This window comes from Acromyrmex echinatior, chromosome 1 (assembly GCF_024713525.1).
Source record: "Acromyrmex echinatior isolate Ae372 chromosome 1, ASM2471352v2, whole genome shotgun sequence".
Taxonomy (NCBI): Eukaryota; Metazoa; Arthropoda; class Insecta; order Hymenoptera; family Formicidae; genus Acromyrmex; species Acromyrmex echinatior.
This window is the reverse complement of record NC_141852.1, coordinates 20,256,458-20,276,541: the sequence shown is the minus strand read 5'-3', so window position 1 is coordinate 20,276,541 and position 20,084 is coordinate 20,256,458. Positions and strand designations below refer to the sequence as shown.

At 35.3% G+C, this 20,084-nt stretch overlaps 1 protein-coding gene across 5 annotated transcripts in view; it reads left to right on the top strand.

The window, feature by feature from the left end:
• The window catches only part of cnc (NFE2 like bZIP transcription factor cap-n-collar), a 124,461-nt gene that overhangs the window by 53,758 nt on the left and 50,619 nt on the right, over positions 1 to 20,084 (top strand). For all 5 annotated transcript variants that reach the window (XM_087410018.1, XM_011070650.2, XM_011070651.2 and 2 more), the window contains 2 exons: positions 647 to 722; positions 19,713 to 20,023. In XM_087410018.1, the coding sequence (XP_087266144.1) occupies positions 647 to 722; positions 19,713 to 20,023 (387 nt within the window). The remainder of the gene's footprint in view (positions 1 to 646; positions 723 to 19,712; positions 20,024 to 20,084) is intronic.

Below are 20,084 nucleotides of genomic sequence, written 5' to 3'. Positions count from 1 at the left end.
CGGCGGTAGGGTCGCTTGATTATGACGTCTCCATAAGGCTCGACCTTGGCCGGTTCGAATAACGCTCGACTGAATTCGGCCATTGTTGCGCGAGCTTCATCTCAAATTCGTCATCTCCACGGATTCGTAATCATCTTTGTTGAAATTACGTTTTGTGATCGAGCACCGATCACATCTCTCTTCGCGAGCCATACTTCATGAGCGTCGGGTCCTTCACCTCTTCTTGACACCTCTCAGATGCGAGAACGTCGTTAATTACGGTCAGCGCGCTCATTACATCATAGCGCTACTCTTTCAATCTAATTTTCTAGCTAATTTACTGACTCCTCGTTACAGTTTATTAATTGATCAATTATAATTAATGCGCGCTAAATATGCTTTACTTTTGATAACGAGTCACATTATTACAATATTTTTTGTCTTACAAGACATCTTACTTTTTTGCATGACTTTATCTTTCTTCCAATAATGATTACCGAAATATTATATATATATATATATATATATATATATATATATATATATATATATATATCTCCGATCATTTTGTAAAAGATCACGAATATGTAATCTCTTTAAAAGATTTTTTTATAAAAGATCTCTTTTAAAGATTTTTGTGTCCGATCGAAATTATCATTATTTCTAGAATGATACCAAGGAATCCGAGCCACAGGAAGATGATCCATGGGCAGGACTTCCTTACACCGTAGATCTTGAAACTGGTAAGCTTATTTGTATTGTTTAGCTTCGTTATATTTACATAATACCTTAGTAAAAAAAGAATAAGGATTCGATCTAAGATTAAAGATGATGTTAATCGAGCTATTTTATGATCGAAATCATTCTATCGAGCATTCTTTTATTTCGCCAGCGTATCAATCGCATTTTTTATCTCACTATGTTTTAATCGGAGATAATCAAAATCCCGTTTTCGGATACCAATTGAAGACAGTCGACGTAAATGCTATACATGTTTTACGTTGGTCCGTGTGCCGGCAAGAACAGCTAAATACATCTGGCGCTCGCGGCTCTTTACGTCGGAAGCGTATCGAATTAACGCGGCAATTTGTAAGAGCCAATCCGAACATTCACCATAGTCCGAGTCTGCCGCACCTGGCCGCACCTTTGCGCGGCTAATTAGCATAAACACGCCGACCGAATGCACTTTGCCGGCCATTCCTTTGGAAATATACCGTATACCGTGAAATATCTTGTCGCCATGCGTCGTGAAAAAATATATAATTGAAGACGCACGGTCTTAAATGCATTAAGTGTCAAGTTATAAAGAATTTAATTACATTGTAAAAATTTGCGTGACTCTTAACAACTAAATTGACTATTACAGTTTCCCATAAATAGCGATTATTGAAAGTTTTGATCGACGATTTATATTTATGTAATTAAATAAATTAGATAAATTGATCTGTCTGAAAATAGAGATCAGACGCAATGGAAAACGTACATTACGTACATATATAGTAGTTAATAGCGAACGCATTAATAGACCATGCTGCATCTCTGTTCCTTTTTTAGTTCCTTTGGCATTCTTGTCGCGCGCTTTCTGTCGCATAATAAAAAGGGAGATAAGTACGTTAGCAGCGAGAAATGTTATGCGACACGAAATGCATGTGGGAGAATGTCGAGGACACTCGTGCGAATGTCGAGAGTGAGAGAGATGAAAGGAGACTGCAATGAGCGCGCATGCAACGCACCGCGGCGTCTACCTGCATGCCAAGGTGCACTTTGTTCAGGTATATAACTACGGGTTTCCAGGCAGGCAGGTTCCAGTTCCGGAGGACTCGAGGCTGGGGAGTGGCTTCAGGAACGCCCTCGCTACCTTCCTCCCTACCTCGCCTTTCCAACCCCACCAGCCTGTCCAGCCCTTCTGTCGGGTTCGGTTCCCCTCTCTACTTCTCTCTCTCTCTCTCTTTCTCTCTCTCTCTCTCTCTCTCTCTCTCTCTCTCTCTCTCTTCCTCTTTCTCTTTCTCTCTCTGCATTTAATTACTTTGCGCTCAACGGAATATACGCCTAGCTACGAGACACTCTGCGTCGAGCGTGCTATCAACGGTTGACGAAGGGTCTGCTTGTTAAATTCTCCTTAGAAATTCATATATTGATGTCTTTCGTACATGATGGTGAGGACGTTTTAAAACACACACACAATTGACAATTTTGAGAATCAAGACAAATTTTATTGAAAAAATATTGAAAAAGACATCCGACATTAGATATTCTAACAGTGAAACGTAAATGAAATTACTCCCCTATTATCTTTTATTTTATATATACTTTTACTTTATATATATATATATATATATATATATATATATATATATATATATATAATATATTTATTATATATTTTTATTAAATTTAAAGAGATAAGAGTTTGGTTACATGCTATAATTGTAGTACGTCTTTTTTTTATTTCTTTTAGTAGTAACCAATCTGTATATAGTTTGTCCGCTTTTCAAAATAATATTGAAAAATTAATACTAGCACAAGAGAGCTAGTATCAGTATACTAGCGCTATGATTGGTATTCTTTCATTTATGACGACGAAATGAATTAATCGGATGGTGCGGTAATAACTTTTTGAGCAGAGAATGGACCAAGAAGAGCAGCAGAGCTCATTACGTGGTTATCTCGTCGTCGATCAATCGAGATATTCGGCGTATGGCGTGTATGATTAATGAGTTACTAGACTAATACATAAGAAATTCTTCGATCATCCTTATTCCGTAGGGCTTGATGGGAGAAAATGGTGGTCCGACATAACATAAAGCAAGAGAACTGCCTGAATCGTGCACTGAAATAGAAATGGCAAGTTGATAACTTGAAATCAATTGTAAAACTAGAAATTTAAAATAGTCGATATGAATTACAATGCAGATCTAAAGTTCACGCATAAGGATTTGGAAAAGTCAACTAATTTTTAATTGCAATTTTAATTATGATATACGTTATTATGATATACATATTAATGTACTTGATTTAATATATGTAAATTCGGCTTTGTATCACTTAATTCTTCCGCGATAAATCTAATAAATAAAGTCTTTTTTCAATCAATATTGAACTGTTTTATTTTAATATGAATTTCATTTAGAGTTTAATATTTGAAGCTAACAATAAGAATATTTATTTCTAAATGTTACAAAATGTTTCAGAGAGTTTTGATTATTGATTTTTCTCGTTATTTCTTATATGAAGAGAAATCGGCTTTGAATTATTATAAAATTTATCGTAAAAAGTTTGTGACGCTTATAACGCAAGCTGCATTAATATTTGCATGAGAAATCATTATACATATATTCACAAAACGAATTTCGTGCCAATCGCGATATTCGCGTGCGAGGTTGGTAGTTTGAAATGAAAAGAAAAGAAGAGAATAGATGAAAGGAGGCAGCATATACGTTACCACCGCAGCGCAAGGTGCTTGTATTGCTTGTACCAATTTGACGAAGCATGATAGATTGTACGGGGGCTTGCATGTGAAAAAATTTACATGTACGGAATAAATTATCATCCCATTGTCTCGAGTGCGAGCGCGTTAGAAACGCTATGTTTTGTTCAACGTGTCTCGTCAATGTGTCTCCATTAAATATGGGGCCGATTAATGCATTTTATTCAGCCATTCATTGCACAATTATCGAAAATATTTTAGTTCAAGGTAAACACACACACACAGAGAGAGAGAGAGAGAGAGAGAGAGAGAGAGAGAGAAATGTATTAAATTTTAATAAATAATTGTTTGAATAATGCTAACATTTATTAATGGAAAGTGAATGTTTGCTAAATGATAAAACATAATAGTTGAACGGGTAATTGAATTATATATATTAATGATTCTTATAGTTGAGCTAGATACTAGATAAAAACGCGTGCAAATAAATTTTATTAATATAATGTAGATTCGAAACGTTTCGATCCAATGTTTAGAATCCTTCTCAATATACAAGAAAAATTCAAATAACGAAAAAAATTGTACAATCATGTTAGAATACGACGCAATATTCAGTTATCAATGCACATAGACTTGAATTTTCGCATTTGATTGGCAGAATGTTGATTAGATGAAGAGAAATTTTTACATAAAAGATTGACTTCAAAAATGATTTATATTTAAAAAAAACGAATGAATATTAAAAGTGTTACGAAATTCGTTGACCTATTACATTTAAATTTGTTTACAAGGACTTGACGTTTCCCTCTTTTTGCTGTCTTTTGGATGTGTTTATATTTGCCTCTGTTCTATTTTTATATTAGTTTAAGCGTGATATGTTACTTTAAACGACTTGTCCAGGATATTTTGACGTAAGTTAGCATTATTACTCTTTAAATCGTTATTTTTATTTAATTTATTGTATGTGTGTTTCTAATTATATTATATGTATAATAAATTTGAGAATTTAATGTACAAATACATGGGCACAACATATTTCTTGTGACAGAAAAGTTTTTATACAATATTACATCTCACAGATTGTACTTTCTTAATTTAGCTCACATGATTTTTACTTAGCGTTGATCTTTGTACATTTTATTCGTTATTTGAAATTCTTTTATATATTGAAAAGGATCAGAAAATTAATAATGTCATATATATATATATATATATATATATATATATATATATATATATATATATATATATAGATAGATAAATCTTACTTGGTGTTCGCGATCGACTGAAATAAATTTAACCCAACTGATCTGCTCGTGATACTTTTATATTTATTATTACGATACGTCTATACGAATGGAAAGGTTCGAATAATCGCGTAGCCGATTATTAGCACCTTCGATACTGAATAACCTTTATCGAGATCGATGTTACGCCGAGAGATCGGTTTTCGTTACGCCTTATAAGATTCAAGTCGTGTAATGGGCGTTCAGCCTCGAGAACTCCGCCTTCTTAGATATGCCTGCGACATTATCTGCGCGCGACTACGCTGGAAGAGAATAAACTATATAAGATTATCGCGAAGAAAGTCTATATAGAATCGAAACAATTTGCTAATCAGTTGCATTTATTAAAAAATGCAACTGATTAGCAAATTGAGTAATATTTCGCGAAGAACAAAAAATAAGAAATTATTGCAATAAAAAGAATGGCTTAATATTTATCAAAAAATAAAAAAAACTAATGCAGATGGTTTTTCTAACGAAAGATTACGAAGTTTTTTATATTTCTTTAAATAAATCTGCAATGATATTATTTAATTACTACTGGTATTACCAGTACCACATCAACAAGCTTGTTATTGTTTATAAAATTAGATTTCTTCTAAATAGGTGATAATTTGGCTGTTAAATATATACGGAGAATATTATCCGATTTTATAACTAAACGCTTCTAATTTTATATTGGAAATGTGCTATCGTCGCTGCTAAATTTATAAGGGCAAACTCTATGTCATTCTAAAATTATTTTGAATAATTCTCACGATTAACAGTAACTTTTATGACTTTTTTTATTTTTGTAATATAATGAAATCACGAAAATTTATAATTATTGATATTACTTATTTGTTGATGATAGATAAATGTGAACAATTGGAATAATTAATATTTCAGTACATATTACAATATATTAGTTTAGAAGTAATTTATTTTAATATATTTAATGTTACTTTTACTCGTATTTTAACAATTATATTAATGTTTAGGAGCCAGCCAAAAATTCACGTATATTTGTATACAAAATATAAAAAATAAGTTATCTTGAATCGATATGATTGAATAACTTTATTTTAGTATAACAAATCCTATATAAGGTTTCTGGATTATTTTCTAAATAAAAACCTTTTTATTTCGATTACAAAGAATATTTAAAAACATGTATTGTTAGATGAAAATTGATACTAATTTTTGGACGCGATGTAGTCAATGTAAGCTCATATCTCAAAACAGAATTGAATACGAAGTCCGCAAATATTTTGCGTCGTGCTGTAACAAAAGAGCACCCATCTCGTAGTCTAAAAGGGAATGCAATTTCCTCAATATTTTGATGAATCGAGGGAACGAGCTGTATACGTAATCTATACGATGAGTTGTAGAGGGACAGTGAAATTGGGATTGGTGGGGACCTCTCGATGGAAACGCATGCGTGAGCGCATAAAACTGAACATCTGCCACGTGCGCGGGCGGTGCATAGTGCGTGGATTCGTGCGTGGACTGAAATCACGAGGGGGAAGAGGGATGGAAAGCATGGCCGCATCCGCCATGCGCGGCGGCCGAGGCACGATCAACTAATTTTCTGTCCATTTCCAATTTCGGTATCGGATATCGGAACGTTAATTAAGAAAAAGAACCCGTTGGAGGACTACGTAGTAAGATAAGAGAAGACTTTCGAATTTCATTATATTACATTCGTGAAAAGTTCAGAGGTGAAACGAATCAATCTTCTTTGCAGTAAAATTAATTTTTTGTTATTATTTCGTAAATTCATTAAAAGTAGTGCGCGAGCTTTTATCTAGTATTAATCTTGAGTATAATCGTCAGGTTTTATATGCGATGAAAGCATTATTTTATGTTGTATAATTCTCGTGGTTTATTGCAGAAAAAATCTAAACTTTCACAAATTCATTTATTTTTTGTCCTTTTGAACTACGGAAGATATTGTAAATTATCAAACTAATTTACTTTGATCGTGAACGCGCGTACGTGAAACATGAGGCATGTCATTGGTCAATTCACTTTATTTCTTAACTCCACAATCACAATCGCAAATTATGTCGGCAATTATAACCATGATGCTTTTGTGACGATAAGCGGATTAATAACGGTATATAGTCTCATTGACAAATACAGAAGAATAATATGAGGAGGATATAAACGAGAAAATACAGTCGGTAGCAAGGAACGTTAGACGCAATCGATAGACCGCGTTGTATTAATTTCCGCTTCGATTCGTCAAGGATTGCCGGGGGAGAAAAAATAATATCCGACTATCTCCACGCATGGCAATAGCCGTGACCAATATCTCCCGAAGTGGATTTGGAATTAGACGCGGGAACCCCACTTCAAACCGAACTCCATTCCGGATCGGGTGCTCCGCGATTCTCAAAAACTCTTCGTCATTCCTCTCTTCGAATAACTGCAAAAAATCCGGTCCGACTATAATCCTCTCTTTTTCGTGTCCTACTTAATCACCCTAGAAAAACTAGACATTTCGAGGATTGTAATGGGGAACGAATGCGTAAGGGAACAAAGGATTTTATAATAAGAAAACTTGCTTGAGAGAAAAGTAATGTCCTAGTTCGCGGAATTCGTTGTTCAGCGGACAACGAATTTTTGTGAACGTGATTCGATTGCTCGCCACGTCCCGAGAGGGAATCAATATTTGGAGCTGTGCGTGTTCCGCCATGTTAGTTCAGCTATGCCAGCCAACGGCGGCCCCCATAGGGGATGTGTCTGCGAGGGCAGCTGGCGAGGCGTGTATGGGGGTTACAGGGATACTCGGAGCCATGACTTGCCACATCCACCCCTGTAACACGAGCACGCACCATTACTCATATCGCGGCTCGTTGCACGCCACGGATTCGGGACGAATTCAGGAGGGCACTTCCAGGAAGCCTCGGGATGAAAATAGGCGGCAACAATAGCCGCGACGTCATGTCTAGCTTCGTGCCAGCATAATACCTAGCGCAAAAATATAATCGCGCCAGTACAATATGTAATGCAAAGATAGAATTGCGTCCAATTAATTAAAATATTCCGCGAAAGTGTAGCGCTTGTATGATGTAATTTTTGTAACGATTCGAATATAATTAAGTTCAATGGTATATTTAAATATCATTGTAGTGATATTTGTTTATATAATTGTAACTATTTGTTGATGAAACTTGTTTAACGATGAAATAGCCTACACGTCAAATTATTTATAATCTAAAGCATTTTCTCCTAGAAAGGAGATTTTTATCTGCCTTCAAGCATTTGTATAGGATTCATAATAATTATAGATGAGAGAAAACGTTCGACTTTTGCGACGTACCGTAATGTGCTTTCGTGCATGTGTGAAATACATAGATTCGCGAGGGAAACTAACCAAGTAATTAAACTGAATTCCGTCTTCGGTGAAACCGGCAATTCTCATCATGTGAAACGACAATGCTCAAAATTATCTGGCGAATATCTCGCTGGCTCAGAATATACAGACATATCTATAATGAAGGTTGACGTTGATAAATATAATTGTAATAACGTATTATATTTCACAGTAATCGCAAACTGAATATGAATGCCAATCGCAACGTTCGTAATTATATCTGCCCAGATTGGTCAAGCTTACTCCAATCCTTCGTCCGAGCACTTTAATTAATCCCTTCGTTAATCTCATATTAATAAAATGGAATACGGAGAGCGAGACAGAGACAGACAGACAGACAAACAGACAGACAGACAGAGAGAGAGAGAGAGAGAGAGAGAGAGAACAAGCGAAAGAATCGCTATAGAGCGTCCATTTTAAAGCCGCGTCGACGTGCTCAACAAAAGGGCCGGATTCCTTCTCGACGAGCACGAGCGCTTGCTCCTCCGCTTCTTCGCCACGTCCTTCGTATATCTCAAACGTTTCAATCCTATCGGCGGATTAAAACATTAACATAAAACTCGTATTAGAGTCAAGCTGCACAGAGTGTTGGAGATGACGACAGTCGCCAGTAACGATGAAAAATTAAGTTCGTGGCATCTCTTCCCTTTCCCTCTCTTCCTTTTAGCTTTTCGAAGTTCTCGCCGCCGTACAATAGAGCTTGTCTACAGTCTGTAGAAGTCGTTACCTGGTTGAGATCGTCTCTACGATTTTGTGAGGTTTTTTGCAAATCATGCTAGTTCTATAAGCGACCGGTGTGCCTCGCGTCTCGTCGAAACCTCACCGAATTCGACTTTCGACTTTTGCTACCGGATAATAACATAATATCGTTCCTTTTGAGAGGAAAGCTTTTTTCCATTATTTGTAATCGCAGCGATATTTTTCGAGATATTGTATATTTATTTTTTGTTATCCAAATACTGAAAGAAATATTTTGTTTAGATTAACAAAAGGATCCAAGACAATTTGATGAGATTTAGAATTTCTGGTTACGTTAACAAAAATTTTCTTTGGTCTCATCAAAATGCCAATCTGTTCGGGATCTTTTGTTGGTTTAATCAGAACATTGTTCTCAGTGAAAAAATTGTAAATTAGAGAACATCAGAGTTTACTAAAACTTGTGCATATCTTTTTTAAATAAATATAACCAACATTTGTATTACCTACCGGATAAATCATATTAGAACATAAAGTACTCTTGACTAAGCTGGTTAAAACACAAACTTGAGTACGGAAAAGAATGCAAAGCTAAATATTAAATAAACATAAGACCGCATTGCTAGTACATTGAGGTGAGGTTCTTTTTGTAGAATCTGGTGTTGGTTTAGGATAGATATGTATCAGACTGCGTGGGTTAAGGTCAGCCTGTCACCTCAAGTACCATTAGCCCTTTCTAGACACCCTCTCCGTTCTACCTCCAACCTGTCATTAATGCATCAAGGTATTTTTTGTTGACGGACTTTCCTGAGAATCTTTCGCAAGCAATAAAAGGTATGGCTATTTTGTATCAATCAGGCATCGGAATGAATCATGTATATAATAGAAGCAATAATGGTACACGTAGATACTCATTTCAAAGACCACTTATTCGCAACGTTAATCACGATATTCATTACAATTAGTCATTATTCTTAAGGAATTTAATAAAGGAAGTATCTGCCAGAAAATAAATCTGCACAAATTGCCATTGCTTCTTGAAATAAATATAATGAGAATGTACATATAGAAGTATAATAGAACTAGAAAAATATAATGTAGTGAAAAATATTCTCATTAAATATTCGAAATTTCTCTTAAATTAATTCAGTTAATTAAATAATAAATAAAAAATAATATATTGATTGTACGTATTAATTAGAAAAATTTTTTATGTGAAAATCATTATCTATGTTTTATTAATAAATTTCTCCACTTGTCTCCAAAAGAGACGAAAGTTCTTTCACATACGAAAAGTATGATAATAGTTAGAGATTGACCGATTTAAAATCTGTTTTGTCATGTGGGTTACTATGTCCCGCGGAAGAATTTGTGCATCACCACAACTTGCAACAAGGAACTTTGGAAGCTAAACCGTTATAAAGTAGCGTTTGCGAGTTAGACTAAGAAACAGGTATGGCAACAAAGGTTGCTATATTAATATACATTAAAATATATACATAAATATATACATAATTAAATATTGTTATCGAGAATAAGCATTTCTACAGTAATTTATGTTATCGAGACGTCGTCTCTTATTTAAATCAGTAAAGATTTATTGTCAAAAAAATTACTACCCCACAGAATTCAAGTTTTAGCCAAAGTAATATCAATTTGTACACTGCAATCTTTTAGCACAGGGCGCGTTATTTTGAACATAAAACCATGATAGCATCTGTCTTTCAGAGAAGGTTTCTCGCAAGTAGACGCTCGACTTTGCCCGCTTTTGTGAAGTATTCAATAAAACTCGGATTTTATTGGACAAGTGACGCGTGTTACAATAAAATATTCCTTACGGGTTACCTCGACTCGCTCGGCGCAGTTTGGACGCTAAGGAGCATGTCTAAAGGAAACACCGTCGCTTCGTATCTGGCGGGTTAGCGAACGCCTCCAATATGACGGGTTAAGCCGGAAGAAGATAGGTAACGGGAGACGAAATTTTCGGAAGTCAAAATGAGAAAAATGCACCTTCTAAGCATGACTCGACTACCGCGTGGTTCTCGTGGTGGACGCGTGGCCATCGAAAAGTGCAAGCTAGACACGAAGAGAGAACGTCATACTATGAGGTGGCAACAATGCTCATTGACGGGCACCACCAGATCGAGAATGACTTGTACGTATGAGGTGTTAGCAAGGTTTCTGACCTCGTTTTCAGAATCTTCCTTGCGTATGAGTGTGTCTTGATTACCTTGCTCTTTCTGCCTAGCGAATTGAAAGAATTCGGATTTTATGATTGTTTGCTTTACATTTCATTTCCGCGATCTCAATTCTTTCTATCTTGCTGTTCTTAATTCCATTGAATCGCATTTATCAGTAAAAATTTAATAATTTTTTGTCATTTAATAAATGATAGCTATAAAATATTCACTTTCATCGATATAATTAATTATTGATAATGCACATTGCTGCTTTCTTAAGTCTGAGTTTAAAAAAATCTACCTGGAAAGATGTAAAATTTTTTGTTAAATATAAATCTGCAAATAATTTTGTTGTAAACTGATTGCTAGACTATCAAAAAAATTGTCCAGCAAAATTAATTTCAAATCTGTATTCAGCAAAATCATTTTTTCTGTATTTGGTAATGTAAGATCTCAATTATTATATTGTGCATGCATTTTTATTTCAAGAACACGTGTCTATTAATTTTAACTGTATCTATTATACTGTTTGACGTAGCTCTTCGTGTTTACTTGCACGATTACCGAACCGTATCATGACGTATTCACGGATCTGCAAACTGTTTGCTCGAAAAGAGAGGTGTGACATCGTTTTTGTGAACGTACTCTCGATTACGCGGCATGTCCGTTGTCTGAACGATGACCAACGTTTTTCAACTGCCATTATTCCCTTAATTACGTTACCTTACCGTGAATTTCGACACCCGACTCCGTTTTACAATTGCCGGTACAATACACGTTTCATTGTTAGTCAAGATTCAGGCTATTCGATGTTCGAAATTGGTAAAACTGAACGCAATAATGAAAATACTTAAACTGTAAACATGCCAAACGCAAAAAATTTTACTGTAATACTTTGTTTATCAAAATACTCTCTTTTATAAATAACACGGAGATTTTATGGAAAAAATTAAAAATTTGAAACTTCGTGCAAAACCAAAATATTACTATTCCGCGGTCAACGATTCATGTATTAATCACTACTTAGGAATAATGCTTAAGAGTGATTGCGCGTAATTTTAATTTCCGACGATAAGAATGATAAAGAATTTATTGTTTTGCACATTGTTGTATTATAAGTGTTACAGAATAATCGCCGAGTCAGATGTATGTTAAAGGAACAGTAAACGGGTTCAGGCCACTTTCCGACGGTATGATGCTATTGAGCATACTGTTGAATAATAAATTTATATTACGCGTTTGATGAGGAAATGAAGAGAAAAAGTCAAAAGGAGCCGTGTCGGTGTCAGTCGACGTTCCGGAACGAACCTAGAATATTGACGGAATATTGGAAAGCACAACTTCATGCAGCTACTATTATTTATCGGCTGTATAAGGTGTCCTAGACTGCGTTCTTCAGGACAATTCCGCAGGATTGACTGCGTATTGTTACGTTACAGTTTTGTCGATGGTCCTATAGTTCGTTCGCGGCGGCATACTGGCAGATACAGTGATTTGCACTTATTGGTTAATAAATCAGCGCTATGGTGCTACGTTTGCCATTAGGTGCCGATATTCTTCGACATATTCATGATGAAGTGACGTTGGCATGGTAAATTGAAATAGCGTCACTCTCCTCAATAATCCGGCTCGTTCCACAAAATTGTTTGTAGGAGACGATGCGAAACGTTTAGATCTTGATTGTAGAAAGCAATAAGTGATCGCGAGTCGATTATACTTAACCCTCAACTACAGTTACGAAAACTTCACCTAACAATAAGTTCTAAAGCGTCCTATTTGAAGTACAGAGTGCAAGTGAACCTTCGCTTTACACCGTTTGATAGGAGAAGGATTCAAAGAAGAATTCAAAATTTTTTCAATTATAATTTAGAACTTTCGTACCAGTCGAATCGTACAAATTGTACAACCGTATACAATTTTCGCTTTGGGCCCAAATAATCCGTTGCTGTACTCGAGGATTACGATTATAGCAACATTTGGCATGCTTACAGTTGTTACGTGGTATTATTAAGTTATACATTCTCTCCTCAGTTTGAATGATTTTCAAAAATATTTTAATAATGGACAAATGACCTAAGCAATCGACTTCGCATTAGGTCAACTTCAATAAATTTCTAATCAAAATCGAACATGTTAATTTATACTTGAATCAAAATAATTAGCGCTGTACGTAATCGCAATTGCTCGAAATTTCGCAGAAGCATTGACGTGATCAAAGTATGCGATGTTAGAGGAATAAAAGTCCAAATATATATAGTAGTCGTCGTATTATAAAACATCTCGCAGAAAGTATGCATAAAAATTGACGATCAGAAGGATTGTCATAATCGTTTATGCATCGGAGATCTATAGCTATTGTTAAGCTTAGAGTGCGCATAATCAGTATATTGACCGTATCGGTGGCAATTATGAAATTATTCCAATATATGCCGGCAGATCTTGAACGTTCGAATGAGAGTGACGACACAAGAATAAGGGGTATCAATGGAGAGGGCATTTGACAGGATTTAGATAGCATCTTAACAGGTGATTTACAAGCTTTATCATCCGGTGGTTTTAACCTAGTGACTGGCTCTTAGAGTGGCTAGTCACTGTGAGAACTAAATAAGTATGTTTATACGAATGAATAAAAACAATGCTAATAATAAGTTTTAACAGCAATAGGTCTATCTTTGCTTTCACAAATTGCCCCTGTGATTTGTATTTTTCTTCTTTCTATTTATTATAAAACATTGTATATAGCACATTTCAATTATATTTCGGGTGTTTCTAAATTATTTTTAATGCTATTCTGCTAATATTTTTAATGCTATTCTGCTATTATTTTTAATGCTATTCTGCTATTTAAAGATATTCAGTGATTGGAGGAAAATTAGAATAAAATTTATGAATAATAGAAAATTAACTCTCTTATATATAATAATTTAGTATATAAAGTTTTTTTTTATGTATGTTTATATTTATCTAGTTTTGAGAAAATTAAAGTTAGAATAAAATAATAAAATTTCTTCAAAACCACAACATTTTTTGCTTACATTTTCTCAATCAATGTCAATTAATACAAATAAAACATTTTTCTTCATAATTCATTATAAATATATGCATATTTTCGCATAAATTATAAAACGTAATTATATTGCATAATTTTTTGTTTAAAGATAAAAGATCGATTTTACAAGATTCCTATTACGACCGATGTTACGACAATTGCTATTGGAGCAATTGGCGTTATCTTCAGGGCGAGAGGGAGGGTTGCTAAGTCGGGGGATGACTCGGGGCTATGCCAGGGCAAGATGCACCCCTGACTAAACCCGTGGCAAGGCAACGAAGAGCGGATCAAGCCCGGGTATACGTTCCCGGATCGCAGTGGGGAGCCGGAGAATGGCATTACGGGTAGAGAGACCTTCCCTCTCTTCCCACCTCGCCTCTGCGCTGCGTATTGTCTGGCAGCCATATTGGAGTAACAGCCAACCCCGTCGTGATTGGTCCGTTTTTTAACGGAGAGCCCGTGGCTTGGCACAATACTCGACCAGCCCGTGGTTAGGCAATTCCTGGCTACGCGATAGTCTATCAGTCGACTCCATGCTGCGTTCGCTTCGAACTCGTTTGTTGACGGTACCCGGGTATTATGACTTTCCTCAAGATCGAATCGTATAACGCAAAAGCGATCCACACCACGGGGCGATAAAGGAAATCCCCTATTCAGTTTGCAATCTAATCTGGTTCAGTTCAGTTCAGTCCAGTCTAGTCCAGTCCCCAGTCCAGTCCGGTCTGTGCGTGTCGAGCTTTTATAATTTTTCAAAACTCTCGTGGGAATTCCTTGGCTGCCGACGACGATGATGACGATTTAAGGTCATTTTATAGTGACACTGCATAAAACATGTGTAACGTTCAAAGGCGCTAAAGAATACGCTGAGGATTAGCTTACATCTTGGGAGTTTTAAGTGCGGATAAGTTCGCGCAAACATTTTGTTTCCTGTCGGAGTTATCTGCTATGAAAAATCGATTTTCCTGGAAAACAACTCTGTTTCAGCAGATTGACACTGCTATTTACGCTACAAATCCGAAATGATGTGTATAGTGCGAGAACTTAGGCTTATCCTAGCAACTGTTTATGATCAATACGAAATAGTTTAGTGACTTAAGTACTTTAAGTACTGCCACTGTGATCACTCTTGTGAATGGAATTTTGGATTACTTTCTGGGTTCTTTGACATCCTGGATTAGGACCTAGTGGACACACACAGGTAGGCGTCAAAAAGCGTCTAGCGACTGCATTTATACTGCATCAACGCGACTCGGAGTATTGCGTAACACAAGCACGTGTAGTTGCTTTAACGACAATTTGTCTAATCGTGGCGGTTTGACAACAAACATGCGACGCTTTGATTAATAATGCTTAAGAAAGAATTCAATTTACAATTATACTATAATATTAATTGATTCCTTTTAAGCTCGACAATTTGCCTACAGATATTTTTAAAATTTTCTTCATTTCAACTTTTACATCGTCCATTGTGAAACAATTAATATTTTTAGATTGCATACATACTCTGATAATTATGAATAATCATTACTGACAAATATCCTAAAAGCTATTAGTCTGTGATCATCAAAAACAGAATTTAAAAAGTTTGCAAGTGCAAGTGATTTTTCAGTAGAAAATTTCGTACAAATTCTACAAAGGCTTTATCGTTGCTGATTGTATTCTGTTATTTGAAACGTAGCATTTTATTAAAAAAATTAATAAGAATATATTATTTGTTGGATCCTACTGTAGGAAATTTAGTTCGATTTGTACGAAAAGATATTTCAAATCTATTCGGAATAATTTAATAAGAAATTTTTAGTAAGAAATATATACGTACCAATTTATATTAATATTATTGCTGCGTAGTAGTAGCAACTTCTTTCTTCATATGTTTTCCAAAGTTGAATACTAAAGCTATTAATTATCTTCCCGTTAGAGTTTAATCGCGTTAAATTTTTAATGAACTTCCATGTTTAGCTAAAAAGATCAACTAGAAGCTTTTAAAGAGATATGATAAGCACAAGACACATCGAGGACGCGTCTATCCAATCAACCGACCGGTTCGCACACTCGTTTAACGAAACAAGACACGACGAAACGGTCGACAGTTCGACATTGATCAGCGGCAGAATTGATGATCGCAATTACGATTTATCGTTCACGGCAGGTGACGCGCGACGATTCGCGCGCTCCTTCGACTCCAAATGAGACGTCAAGCTCCGTTCTGAAGTTAACTGGCACCAGACCGGATCGTCACCCTTTGTCGAGGATACGAATGAGATTAACGCGACATGTATACGTATTGTCACCCCCGGGGGTAGGACAATCGTGCCGACGCATTCGGGTTCGAGGATTCCCTTCCGGTGTCCCGTCGGATACGCTGTTTGTGAACGAATCGGAAAGAGGTCGAATCGGAGAGCGTTCTCCTGGTTCTCGGCATAGGACCGTCGGCACCGAAAATTCTGTCGAGTAATGCAAGAATTATTATCCAACCGTTGGTTTGAAGGGAGAGAAAAAGGAAGAGGGGGGGCAGGGGGGCGGAAGAAAATGGTCGTTAAGCGTGCGCGCGAAATATGAGAAATGATCTGTCGACGTTCCCGTGGTCATGGAAAAAGCCGAACGCGGGTTTCAAAGAAGCCGTGGAATTGAAAAAGCCGAAGGGCTATGCCATTAGATGTAGCGTGATAGAGCGAATTCCGGACGACGAGCTTAGTCGAAAGAAAATTTATTCCGACAGCAAAATTTCGAGCATCGAGGAAAACTGAGACTTTCTTATTTAATTCCTTGAAATGACAATCGTCAGTAATTGCAACAAACTTGGGAACAAATTTTGAACTCTTAGTGATTTGATACAATTTTAAAAGAAAAACTAATATATCGCATTTTGTATTTAAATTATTTTATGTGAAAAATTTGTTAAACGGTGCATTCCTTAATAGTATTTGATAAACAGTAATTTTATGTTCTCATACAAATTAATTTTCTAGAACAATAAAGTCATTAAAGAATAACTTAAATCTAAAAAAATGAAAAATAATGTGATGTTTTTATTGTGAAATTTCCTTGCCAAAAAAATATTCTTATTTAAAGAAAAGAGTAAATAAATTTTCCCATCTATTTCTTAACTTAAAATTGTCTAAAATATTGTAACATTCATTTATAATGTTTTTTATGCATATTTATTTTAGAGTCTATTTCTTTTGATTGAAGAATAAAAAAAATTGTATTTTCTATATTTTCAAGCTAACATATACGATAAATTTCTATTGCGGGAATAAAGGCGTAATAAAAATTATATTTTGTAAATACGTGTTATAGAACAGAGAAAAGGAGAAGAAATACATGATGATAAAAGTAACAAAAAATTATGCTGTACGGTTAAAAATTATACTTGTACCAATTACGCTTGGCGCACAGTTTGCTGTGTATGTGAAAGTAATTTCACCTTATAATTCTACGGGGCTTTAAATAGGCTTTACGTCGAACGGGAAGGGGCTATTCTGACTTCCCTCAAATTATAGACGGCCATTATCGCGCGGTCGGCCTCGCATTTGGGCCAGACAATGGCTGCCACCACTCGTTAATGTAATAGGCATCCAAAAGGTGCGATCTCTCCCTTTACTGGGAGGCACCGGCACTCACCGGTAGGAACCGTGCAGGACGAAAATCCTCCTCTTTCACGGTCAACCTGTCCGTCGTTTCGTCAGGCGGACCTGCCCGGGTTCCAGACAGCTCCCGAAAGAGGAATTATTATTTTATGAGATTATTATCTCTAATAACATCGCCCGACTACGAGGAGAGAAAGGAGTACGCTTTTGTGTTCGATGGGGAAATGTTTCACACGTAGAAACAGCTCGTTCGAACTGCTCGATATTATCGATGTTTTGTCAAAAATTCAGGTAGAAATTCTAGAAGCCTTTTTACTTAATGCTCTAATGAAAGTGAAACCATTTCTGGGCCAAATAAACCAGACTACATACGAAAACTAAATAGTGAATCAAAAATTCTTGTAAAAGTCACAATGGAAGATAACATGTTACGGGAACACGAATGAACGAAACATCAATCAATTTCATATTTTATATTTTACACACACAAATATAGGTTTTTTTAAATTATACGTTTATTATTAAAATATATGAAGTACGATAAATATATTCAATTATTTCGTATAATATTGGCTTATAAATAAATTATTAATGTTAATGATAATACCTTATTTTTATTAAACAGTAAATAATTATAATAATATTAAAATATTAAATATTTTTAGTCTCTGAATAAATAGATTAATTAATTAAATCATTCTTATTGAAAACTTTCTCTCCTTATATCTATCTAATCATTTACAACGTGCAAAATTATTTTAGAATTTTAAAAAAAGTAATAGCCTCTAACATAGAGCGTTTCTAAAAAAAAATGACGATAAATTTTTCAAAGTTTTTATTGTTTAGATATAAAAATGTTATCTGTCTATTCGAGACATATGGAAGTACGTTGTTAGTTATTCGTTATGCATTTTGTAAATTTTGAACAATTCGAACAGCCTTGTCCATGTTATCTTTTCATGCGTGCGCAAGGGATGACGCGGTTGCGCGATTGGTTGTAGGGCGGGAACATACGAGGGCTGTTAGAACTAGCAGGTGGATCTCCAATAACACTCCTCTTTGTCTCTCAATTAGTTAAGTTTTTTCCTCTCTCCATTCCCCTGAAAAATTTTTCCTGCCCGTCGCTATCTGCCAGTTTTCGAGCGCCGCGCTTCGAATCCATTTTTGTCGAGTCATAAGTTTATTCGATATAGTGAAATGTTGTGAAATTATTTTTTCTCACAATTCATGTAGGTGTAATAAGATGGTGATAAATGATTAATCATAATGCTGTTAATTACATTGTTGATAGTATGAATGCAAGAAAAGCGAAAATATCGAAGGCTAACAATTTTATTGTATATCAATGAATATAACGATTTTAATATAACTATACAGAACGATACAGTTTTATAAATAAGTGAAAAAATAAAATCAAGTATCGCGATTATTCCTTTATATTATTCTCTAAATAGTTTGGTATATGTAAATGAAATCAGTAATTATTTAAAGTGCCGTAATCACTAGTTCCTAGTTTTAGAGATCACATAGATATAAATCTGATTATATCGTAGAAACTAATCGTTTTTCGTTCCAATCCTTCATCCTTGATCTGTGCATATATATAAACTATATATATATGCAAATGACTTTTATCTTTAATTGTAGTTAAATGCATATGAATGCATATGAATGCACTGTCTGCATAATTATATCATCATTATCTAATCATTATCATAATATATCATTATATAATTACATTTAATTTTTAACAATACAATAATTCAAAAATAGAATACAAATTTACAAAATATTCTATAATGACTACATTGCTGGATGAAAATTATAGAATGTATACAAAGTAACAGTTGTCGATTTCGTGTCAGAACAAAGTTGCATAATAGGACGGATAAGAAACCTGTATAACATTGCAATCAAACAACTAATTAAGTATTCTCGGATGATCTCTGCGTGAACCTTGCGACTACACGCGAACTTGTTTACGCTCGCTTATGTTTCATCGTGCCGCTTCGAAGCATGCATGCTTCTCACGATGAATTACATAATATCGGAAAAGCGTCTCTTTTTCATTAATTGTTCTTTTGATGAAACGATTTAGCTAAGTTTCAATCAAACATTTCGAACGAATATGTGATTCTTTACAGGCGAATACATTCTCAGCTCTGGCAGTCAAAACGGAAGTAGAAGTAGCATCGTCGAAGAGGACGATCCGCTTCTCAACGAAGCATCGTTGGCTTTGGACAATCATCCTTTGGCTGATTTAACTGATGATTCTCTCGGTTTAAACGACACTCTAGGACTTGAGCATGATTTTACTTCAGAATTACTCGGAGGTAGTCTCTTGGAAAGCGCCGGTGTAGAAGGTCTGCTTAGCAACGATACTCTAGGCTTGCCCGACGAATTTAATCTCGAAGAGGCGCTTCAGCTCGTTGGCCTCGATGAGGCTCAACCAGAGGTTTGTGACTTCATATCTTCTTGGAAGTAACTACAATTTGACGTTTTGTGAGAAATAGTAT